General features: G+C 31.7%; 1 protein-coding gene across 3 annotated transcripts in view; it reads right to left on the bottom strand.

Moving 5' to 3' along the window:
• Positions 1-1,050: 1,050 nt before the first annotated feature.
• LOC129235273 (S phase cyclin A-associated protein in the endoplasmic reticulum-like) overlaps positions 1,051-11,018 on the bottom strand; it is a 64,753-nt gene continuing 54,785 nt past the window's right edge. Inside the window, exons 23-30 of one of the 3 annotated variants that reach the window (XM_054868989.1) lie at positions 10,527-10,673; positions 9,164-9,398; positions 8,184-8,333; positions 5,983-6,174; positions 2,364-2,415; positions 2,191-2,279; positions 1,305-1,345; positions 1,051-1,189 (exon numbers count right to left, since the gene is read on the bottom strand). In XM_054868989.1, coding sequence (XP_054724964.1) covers positions 2,191-2,279; positions 2,364-2,415; positions 5,983-6,174; positions 8,184-8,333; positions 9,164-9,398; positions 10,527-10,673 — 865 coding nt within the window. In that variant the 3' untranslated portion in view covers positions 1,051-1,189; positions 1,305-1,345. Of the gene's footprint in view, positions 1,193-1,304; positions 1,346-2,190; positions 2,280-2,363; positions 2,416-5,982; positions 6,175-8,183; positions 8,334-9,163; positions 9,399-10,526; positions 10,674-11,018 lie in introns of all 3 variants that reach the window. The other 2 variants (XM_054868988.1, XM_054868990.1) reach the window with 2 other exon arrangements.

The following is an 11,018-nucleotide window of genomic DNA, read 5'->3' as shown; positions in this document are numbered from 1 at the left end:
AAAAGTCAAAGCAAAATTATAATTTTACATTTTATTCTACAATTTCCATTTTTAAAAAAAGTAAAATTCTCTGTTTTTAGGAAAATTTTCAAAATTCCCAATATTTTCCCTGCTTTTTCAGGTTTTCCGGTGGCGTGACAACCCTGTATTTATTAAAAAGATTAAAACAGTGCAATAATAATTTTTTAAAATGATAGATGTTATCATGTAACTTACTCTTTGAATGAACAAAATACAAGATCAGGTGGTGAAACACAAAAGCAACAAAGGCAAGTAGTCAACTCTCACTTTGTTTCTTTTTATTTGTTGAATATCATGCATTTGAGTTGTATTGAAGTTTTGGGCAATTAGCAGAAATTTATAGTATGAATCAGTCAAAGGACTCTCAACATTATCTTGATTTTTCAGTGAATTTGAGATGGTCCTTTCTGTTTTGCATCATCTTTTAAAAACTATTTATTTGGTTCTCAACCTATTTTATATCAAAAGCACAAATACTAACTTTTTTATTAGTAACAACGTTTTAAATGGCATAATATACAAGAACCACTTCTAAGTAGTAAGAATTGCCTTTGTTAAAAATAATTGATTGATTCAAGGTTTAAAGCTTTCTGAAAAGACTAGAAAATCGCCTGTCAAGGTATGACGGGTGAAAATTGCCTATTTGAACGAAGCAATTGCCTGTTAGGGATATTTTGATATTTGAAATTTTAACCCTAACTTCAGTGGATTAACCCTAAACTCCAGTAGATAGTGTTCATTGTTGAACATTTAAACGTTTCTTTCTTCTCTTGAAATGAGTCTTACCAGTTAACCAGTTGAGTTTCTGAATCCAGTTTAGCCCTGTCAAAATAAAGCATTTCCCTGCTTGTCAAATATTATCAAATTATCATGCCATTGCGCAAGTTTCATTGTTGATGACGTCGGCGTTACTCGATCATTCTCTGTTATATATATGATAATTTATATTGGGTGTTTAATTAAAATTGAATTACTCAATATAGCTTAAACAATTTTTGAAAAATTAATGACAATACATATCATTACTAAGGTTCATATGTACACTTTTATTATTACTACAAAAAATAAATTTGTACAGTTATTGCAATTAGTCCAAAATGTTAGCTTAGGAGATTCTACAAAGACAAAGTAAATGCACAAGAGTTGTATAAGATGCTGCTTTCGATTTCTTCTGAAAAGAAAACAAAATTAACATTATTTCTCACCCTAAATTAGCAAGGTATATCAATTTTATTAATTATTTAAAGTTTATTAGTAATTTCAAGCAGGGGTCTCTAACCTACGGCCTGTGTGCCACATCTGGCCGTGAACAGAACCTTACAAACTGGAAAAGAAAAAAAAAATCTTTTTATTTCATAATATATTTTTTTTCAAGAAGAGTATTTGTTACGAAAATCTCAAAAACTACCACCTAGCGCTTAATTATATCAAAAGAAAATTTTAACCTTGTTAGTGAGGATTTTTTAAAAATTGTCACTAACTATAAACCATCTGAACGGAAATATTGTGGGATTGTTGAGCTGCCTCACCTCCAAAACTTTACAATGGGAAAAAAAAAAAAAAAAAGGTTGGAGAAGATCACAAATGTTTGCAAGCTAATCTAACCTTTTAAATATTCTCAATATTAAATGTAGGCATATTTTAGAAAAACACAGTGCTATATAAATGGTGTGTGACATGTTTTGTACAATGCTAGATGATAGCTAAATATAAAGAACGTGAAAAACATAATTCTATTAAAAATTATAGCCAGAATACTGTCTGCCATAGGGTCATAGGATTGCTTATACTTCATAAGTGATCAAAAATTATTTCTTTATAAGTTAGATTATTAAAGTTTCACAAAAAATTATGAGGTTTTATCAAAAATGTAGAAGAAATAGGAAAAATATAGAGGAGAATGATGAATGTCATTTCTGATGGGGATGGGGGGGGGGGGATGCCATTATTCAAAATGAAAAGAAAAAAAACTATTTTGTTTGTAGATGATTCTAGTCATTAAAAGTTGATGAAAATTACTCATTTTGTGAAGAAAAGGTACAATTTCACGAAAGGTATTCCTTTTAACTTTCAAAATTTATTATTATTATTATTATTATTATTGTTATCAGATGAAAAACAATAAAGAAGTGAGTAATAATAATATGCTGCAATGATTTTACTTCTTACCTATGTTTCTGTAACAGAAAAATATTGCTTTGCAGACGACCAGCGATTTTTTGGAAACCGCACAGAAAATAGCCACCTCTTGGAAATAACTAAAAATTTAAATAAAAAAATAAATGTTTTGAAATTATGGAAACTAAAAAAAAAGGATGCTTAAGAAGAGCTAAAAATGTTACCATGTTTAGTCTTTTTATTACATGAAAAATCTTCTACACTCATATATTTCACCTGTAAAAAAGAAAAGCAAATTTATACGTAGGTCAGTCAGACGCACAGTTAGTTGCACTACTTCATAACTATGTTCCCTCAAAGACAATTTTGATGAAACTCTGTGGTAACACTTCAGACATGTACCTTTATCATGTGACGAAGCAACTTCCCCAAGACAAGTTAGTTTTTTTGATAATCAGTCGTAAACCGGTCTCGACAGTTGCAATTAGCGTCTAAATTGGAAATGCGTGCAGTAATTTGATTTTGTGGGCAAAAAGGTGCAACTGCACTGTGTGTGTAATTTATGGGTAGTAGCATGAAGTGTGTGGTAAAAATGCAATGTCAAGTCAAGCAAGGCCTTCGCGATTCTCCTCCTCTACTACTCTCTTTTTCTCCGGGCCAAACACTGAGGGGTTGGAGGCGCGTGTGACGTCATTCGTTGAGTCGAAAGGTCGAAGAAGTGTCCAAGTTCAAATCGAATTTAAATCAAATTGGTCAGAATATAAATCAAAATGGATTTATATTCTGACAAAGTTGAACACTTTCAAATCAAACAACAACGATAACATTATTCTAGGAAGTAAATGTGCGTCTATTTTAGCAAATATATTTCTTAATAATTATTCTAAGGTGAGAAATGACAGGAAGAAAGCGCAAAATAACAAAAGAAAACTAACTATTTTCACAGGTCAATGAGTTTCACTTGCAAATGTTCCGTTAGAAATCTTCAAAAAACCAGCATTTCCTCAGTGGGCATTGATCAATATTTAAAGTAATACATATGCGTATTTCATTGCAAACTGTGACTATCATTTGATTGGCAACGTCTTATTTGCATTTTCTTTATAAGTAATGAAAATTGTAAAACCATGAATGGTTCAAAGATTGAATGGAAACGTCAATATGTTTCAATGAAGTAATATGTAACTTGTATTGGTACGCCATTTTAGTCAACAACTTACTGAATTGCTACTTTTTATATACATTAACCATAGCTACCTCACTAAAAAATGGCTGGGATTTATTTGCTCTTTACTTGCTATAAAAGTAGTTGATGCAAGCACAATTTTGTTATTGATTTTAGTAATAAATTTTGATCTTTTAAAATGTCTGATGCGTATCTTTTGTTCATTATTTTCACATCTCCTTTGTTTCAAATCGCAAAAAGTTTGATATTGATCATTACTTTGAGAGTATCTAGTTACTGACGGATTTCATGTTAAGTAAGGGTTTATTTTTTAAATGTTTTTGTTTGAAAAATCGTATTATTGAAAACTTTATTTAAGATTGTGTGAAAGAGATCATGTTTTGATGATTGCTTATTATTGTTGTGAATAATATTTTGCTAACACTATTTAAAAAAAAAAAGCAGATGATTTGAAAAAAGCAAAAGTTGCAACTTTATATTTTACGGAAAAACAAAATATATATGTTTTTTTTTTCTTTTGTCCTTGTTCTATTGCATCTTTTGCCAAATTTTTAGTGCTTTACCTCCTACGGTTCGTGAGTTATGAGCATTTTCGTAAACGGCGTCCCCCCACTGCTTTCCCCCTCCCCCGGGGATGTCGACCGCCGAGGGGGGGGGGACGATATGTGTTTTCATAATCATTTTAGTGCCTGCAACAATAATCAGAAATAATTTTGCGTCAGGTCTTCCATGCATACTCAAAATCCCCCTTCAGATCCCGAACTATACTGCAAATAGTGTTTGAGCTTGCTACTGTCATTTTGTTTTTCAGCGCATTAACAGTACTTAAATAGTTTTAACAGGCTGAATAATGATATTTTGGGTTTTATTTATATGAAAAAAAAATCAAACAATTTTGATTTAGAATTTTTCGTTTAAAAAAAAGGTCATTTTGCGTATTTTATTCAAAGTTTTTGCTTGTTTGCGAAAAATGGAATTTTACTCAGAAACTAACAAAGATAGGACCATAATCATATTTAGCTTTTATAAAGCCCTTGTTTTGTTGCGTCGATTGTCATTTTTTTCAGTGTTTTATCTCAAGTAGTTCTCGAGTTATGAATGTTTTAGCAAACGGCTCCCCCCAATGCTTTCCCCCTCCCCCGCAGTTGTCAACCACCCAGGGAGGGCGACGACATGTGGTTTCATAATCACCATAGTGCCTGTAACAATAATTAAAAATAATATTGCATCAGCCTTTCCATGTATGCTCAACCCCCTTCAGATCCCGGTCTATCTACTTAGAATGGCAAGGAAGGACTCAAAGTGTGACGTCACGAAACGCAGTGTTCGGCCCGGAGAAAGAGAGAGTAATAGAGGAGAATCGCGAAGGCCCCGAGTCAAGCTATTGTGAAATATGCAACATGTTTGAGAATGGACGTACAGATATTGACGACGCAGAGTGCAAAGGAAGATCAAGTTAAGGTGGGAAGTGTGGGATCACCTTCCCTAGCCCCCTTAACCTTTCACCTCCCAACTTCGATGTTTTTGGTCCCATGAAACTTTCGAAAAAACGATACCATTCGGATGACGACGTGAAAGCTGTAACCCAATAATGGTTATTGGACATTGGACAGGATTTCTTTGCAGAAGGCATCAAAAAACATCTACCATGCCTCGACAAATGCTTAAATAACGGAGGTGGTTTCGTTAAAAAGTAGATTTTGAATGGAACTTTGAGATAACAATAAACTTATTGTAAAATTTCAATCCTTTTTTTGTTTTCTTGAGCAGTGCAACTAACTTTCTGACTCACTCTCGTATTTTATTATGCATTCTTGACATAATGCAAAATCAAAAAGAGCAAATGGCTTTTTTAAAGCTGATTATCAATTTTTTTTTCTTGTCAACAATATATGAGGCAGTGAGAAGCAAAGGGATGCAAGTGGCAAATTTTAAAATTTGGAGATAATCAGTACAAATGGTAGGTGAACCCCTCATCTATCTTGGGGAAGGAGATAGTGCTAGTAGCCCAAGTAGGTATAGCATGATTTAGGAAAAAAATTCAATGAAAACCTACCTAGGACGTAATCTTTATACGAGTTTTACTTGTTGAAAATGTCCACTTACATCCCTTTACTTCTCACTGCCTCATTGGGCAAAAATTGAACCTCTGTATGTACTTTTGTGTGTGTTATACGAATTCACACTAGTAAACTTATCATAACAATTTTTGAAAATTTGGCTGATGTATGGAAAGAGTGGAAATCATATTCTCACCAGATGTGTGTGTGTGTGTGTTTTTTTTTTTTTAATTTTAAGGTTTTATGAACACTTATTCTACTCTAAATTAAAGAATTTAAAAAAAAAAAAAAAAAAAAAAAAACATTTTTGCACAGAATGTAAACTGTCAGATTTGGTAACAGAATCAATTTCTTAAAAAATGTCTTTCAATGTGTCTGATATAATTATGTTACAAGGATGAATACTCGAATAAGACGACATACTATGGCCCCACATGAGGGAGCTTAATTATTTATATATATATTTAAGCTTGATAACTCTGGAAAGTGGGCCTATAATATGATTTTAGCCAGTTATTCTTGCACAAAAATGAATTTGAACACAATAAAAATAAAGGATAAAAATTTATACCAAATTCATAAAATGATAATACTTACTTCTATGTAATTGGAAAGAAGTTCAGATGACATTTCTTGCTCTAATATTGTTTTATTGCTGGAATTGTTGTAGCAACAAGCTATTAAGGTGGGAAACAATATATCTGTCAGTTCGTCGTCACTGAAGTAAAGGAATGGTAATGAACATAGCTGCTGGAGCACAGTAGGACGTTGGCCCGCTTGAATTAAGGACTAAAATATAAAAACTGTTTTACTGATTTGAAAGCATAGAAAAATCACACACGAAAGAATTTAGCTTACCATTAAGTTTCTTTCAAAAAAAGTGAACTGGAATTTGTATCTGACAAATGAAAATTTTTAAAATGGAGAATTGTAGTTCTGAAACATTTGTTCTTTTTTTGATTTACCATAATTTACATAGGTCAGATCCATACATTTTTAGAGGGGGGGGGGGGGGGGAGGGTGCCACTATATTTTTTTGGACAATTAAATTTTGGCTGGGAAAAACATTTGGCTAATTTTACAATGAGTATTGCTGATCTAAAATAAAAATTTAAAACTTTTAAAAACTTTTTGTTCTGTTCTGATTCAAACTTTAAACCCTGTAAAATTTCCTGATTTTACCTTAGTTAAAAAAAACTTCCTGATAATTCTCTACATCTCCCATTCGGTCATCACCCTAAAATTCAATTTTAATGCTAGGGGGTAGGGGTGCAATACCGGACCAAAAATTCAATACTGGTATTGGGTATTTTCAAAATGTGATACCGGAATACCGGTATTAATACCGGTATTTGAAATTTTTCAAAAAATGCTTGAAAACATAATTGTTTTGTTACCACATTTCCTAATTTTGTAAAAAAATTGTATTATTTATGAAAATGCATTGTGAACAATAATTGTAAACTGAAGGAACAAATGTCATAATAAAAATTAGCAATAGTAAGAAACATAATGCATCAATTGAATTGTTTCTAAGCCTAGAGCTTTTTAGTGCTCAACTTTCCAACAGTTAAGAATACTCTTTCTGAATTTACGCAGGTCGGTGGTAGGGGAAGGATCAGGGGTCTGGATTGACCCCTGATTCATGGTGCCAATACATTTTTTTGGCCTTGTCAATGTTGTCAGAATGAAGAGTTAATCACACAAAACTCGGCCATTGTATGCCAAAATTTCAAATATCAGAATATTCCCCATCATTGGATGACAAATCTAATTTCAAATGAATTTGATAAATAAATGCAAAAAATATGATGCTAGAAATTTGCTTAAAAGGACTACTGCAGTTTTATTTTAATCTATTGAAAATTATAATCATTAGACCTATTTTAGCATTATTTAACTTTAGATCTTACACTTTTCTATTGTATTTGATTGATATATGACTGTGTTGAGACTAGAATTCAGTCTGATTTTTCTACATCACAATGTTTCAAAGATTTCCTTGGCTGCTAGACACCATTAACAAAATTTTATAATTTTGTTACACTAGCTGTGTCGCCCGGCTTTGCACAGTCTACCTTGAAAATAAAAGGTATGTCAAGTGGCGCATGTTCAACAATTAGGCTTGAACCAAAAAAACTGATATTTTCCAACAGATATCGGAAAAATAACGAAGCATTTTGAATCCCCTGATTACGGGAAAAGCAGCAAAACAAAAAGCCAGAAATTTATTTGTATATTCAAGAAAAAAAATGATAACAGATCTTTCTTTTCAATAATTTCCTTCATGCTACAAATTTTAATAAAATAATTGTTCAACAACAACTGTGTTCAAACAACGAATTTCTAATGAAGGCTTACCTACATTTCAGCATGAAATTAGTGTAAAGCAGTTACAATTCACATTCTAGTTACCTTGGAACATTGAAAAAATTTTATATGGTGCAGAAAAAACAATGGTTTCATGGATATTGTATTCTAATTTTTGCCACCCTTTTTTCCCCCCTCATATTCTAGAAAAATGCCATTTTTGGGTCCTAAAATTAAAATTCCAACATTTTGATTCTTTTATGGTGTTTGAAAACCCCCTTACATTCCTTCTTAGGTGCCAAGTACCTCCCTACCAAATTTGGTTGAGATTCGATGTAAACTGTGGATTTGCATAGGGAACAAACATATCGTCGCCTCAGAGCAACAGTAAGATATCTTAGTGTTATTACTGGGATTTGATGTCTTACTGTTGCTCTGAGGCGACGATATATATTCTCTGTTTTATTTATATAGATTAAAAACATTACCTGATTATCTGGATTGAGAACAGTGAAGTACCCAACAAGCAATATCACTTCGTGTAATAATTTGTCAGAAGTCCAATGGCTGCAGTACCATAATAAGTGACTAGTAATGTGCCGAACTTGTAAGGATAAGCCTTCGCTGCCTAAAATAGTCTAGAAACAAAACACCTTCCAAGTAAAAGTTCTTAAAATTCAAAACAAAAAAACCTTTCGTTAACTATTTACATACAAATTCATATTGAAATTAATTATTTAAAAGTAAAACATATAGCTAAATTATAACAGTTCTAAGCATTCCTGCAATGCAAAACACATTATAAAATAATTAAATCTACATCATCTAACAATAATTGGATCCTTTCTTTCTGAAACCCAAGAAGCATTTTTTGAAACTTTTGGGAAATGGAAAAAAAAAAGAACATTTCCTTTTTCATAATAAGGCATTTTGTTGCTTAACAAAATCTTCAGTTAACATACTCTCGAAATGGATGCTGTCCGTAATTTAGTTACAATAATTTCTCCTTAATTGAAAAGTAAGCAAAAATCCTCAGTTAAAGGGTTTACGAATACTTGATTCTTAAAGCTAAAGACACACAAAGTTTTAAACTATGCTTAAGTGAAATACAAAATGCGAAGTCAAAATAAGTTTTTTTAGATTTTCAAGTAGAATACTAATTTATATGTATGTATTACAATTCTTTAGGGTAATTTTAAACTATGTGGCCCAACTTCCTATTTTTTAGTATATCTGATTTCAAAATAAACTAGATGAGCCAACGCTTTACTTTGCTGGAAAGCTTATGTTATCAGTTTTCTACTTTTTATTTAATAAAAATAATTTGCAGCACTCTACATAGCTAATTTTGTAATCCAATGTTTCTCAAGTTACTGTTTACTTTTTGTGACTACTACATTAGATAACTATAAAGCAATGCAAGAAAAAAAAAATAGGCATTTTAATTTTAAAAATGCAATAATATTACCTGAAAAGCTTGGAGATTCATAACAGCTATGTGATTTAACATGCAAAGAGTTGAAAAAGCCAAAGTTTCCATTTCCTTTGGCAGTTCTGAAGGAGGAGTCTCGCTACGTGATGATGCCCCATTGTGGAGGAGAAGCCCATAAAGAAGAGACACAGCACCAATCATATTAGTTACCTTAAATGTGGCAATTAATTGAGTTGAATCATCAGTTTTGCTATCCTGACTTGAAGTAAAGCTAAATAAATAAATAAATAAGTAAATAAATATGTTTTAAATATTATGAAAACTACAGAAAATATAAATTATGTCTATCCTTCAGATAAATTTTAAACTATGTATGTATAATTTGCAGAATAGAATTACTTTTGAATATCAGGGAGAAAAATCAAAGATCCTTTAAAATAAGCAGAAAAATTCTTAACTATAATAAATCTAGAGTAACTGGACATTAGAAGGGGAAAAGAACACATATTGAATTTAGAGGATTTTGGCTAACTGGGGTTTTACATTAAGGCAAATAAAATACACTAATACTATAGCACATTGGTTCTTAAACTGTGGTACGATGTCAGCAGACTCCAGGAGTTCTATATAGCCATACAATAATTATTTTTAATCATCAAATATTACATATTATGCTTCCCCCTCCCCAGTGGTGACTTTTGCAAGGGGGAGGGGCTATAAATAGACTGGTGATTCGCAAGCTGTCCAGGATTGAAATGCATTTTCTTTGAAGTTCAAGACAAAAATATAAAACAAGTAGAGCAGAACAACTAGTGACACGCACAGGCGCCACAGCGTGGCACATCAAAAGAGCTAGCAGTGGTAAGCAAACACTTATTGAAAATAAATGTTTTATTGAAAGAATAACTTTTTGGGATGATACAAGTAATAAAATATGCACAAAATGAAGTTTAGTTAAAAAAATAAAAACATTCATGTGCACTATACACTTGAGAAACTACTGTAGAACACTTTGAAAGAGAAAATCTTAAATGCTGTTAAGGAAGGAGAGAGGGCTACATGAGAATCTTTCTGCACAGGTGCTATGAACACAATAGAAAGAAGTTGAGGGGGAGGGGGATTATTTCTATGAAGCATTTTTACAGTTAAAAAACACACAACTATTTTAGCCCTACTGTGTTTAATTCACTAAATATATTTACCCCATGCTCAGTTTCAGTAAAACAGAGTTTACAATACTTCGACTTGTTGAGTACTTTATTTTTATAAACTTCAGAAATGGAAACTATAGTATCAAAATACTTTGGTCAAAAGATGAGATGTTAATAGCTGAAAAAAAATCTTATGTTTGATAAATCCTTGCAAGAGTACTTGTTATTTATCAAATAGAAATACTTACCAATCAGAATAGAGTTTTATCAGAGCAGTCAAGAATTCTATACAATGTAGAAGAAAAGTAGCAACTTCTATTTCATTACTTATGGGGCCTTGAATTATGTGGAAATACTGAGACAGTTTATCAACAATCCCAATGCTCACAATATAACTAAAATGATACAAGTTAAGTAGATATTAAAATACTTACAATGCATAAAAATGAAAACTATAATCTGAGCTGCATCAAGAATCTAATTAACAATATATCATTTATCAAAAAACAGAAGTTTTATAATACAAAAGAAGCTGGTGCAGTTAAAAATAAATGCTCCATAAAGAAGAGGTGTCTTTGTAAAAAAGATGTAAATCTGTTTCACATGCTGATCAAACATTAGGCATGAAATTTTATTCATAAGCACATTAAGGTCAACGGAACAACGAATTTGCATATACAAGGAGGTTGCCCCTTCATGTGCTAATAATTCAGGCACAATTTTTACTAGAACACTTTTAC

Source organism: Uloborus diversus, chromosome 2 (genome assembly GCF_026930045.1).
Source record: "Uloborus diversus isolate 005 chromosome 2, Udiv.v.3.1, whole genome shotgun sequence".
Lineage (NCBI taxonomy): Eukaryota > Metazoa > Arthropoda > Arachnida > Araneae > Uloboridae > Uloborus > Uloborus diversus.
The sequence above is the reverse complement of the archived record's forward strand: the minus strand, read 5'-3'. Positions and strand labels throughout refer to the sequence as shown.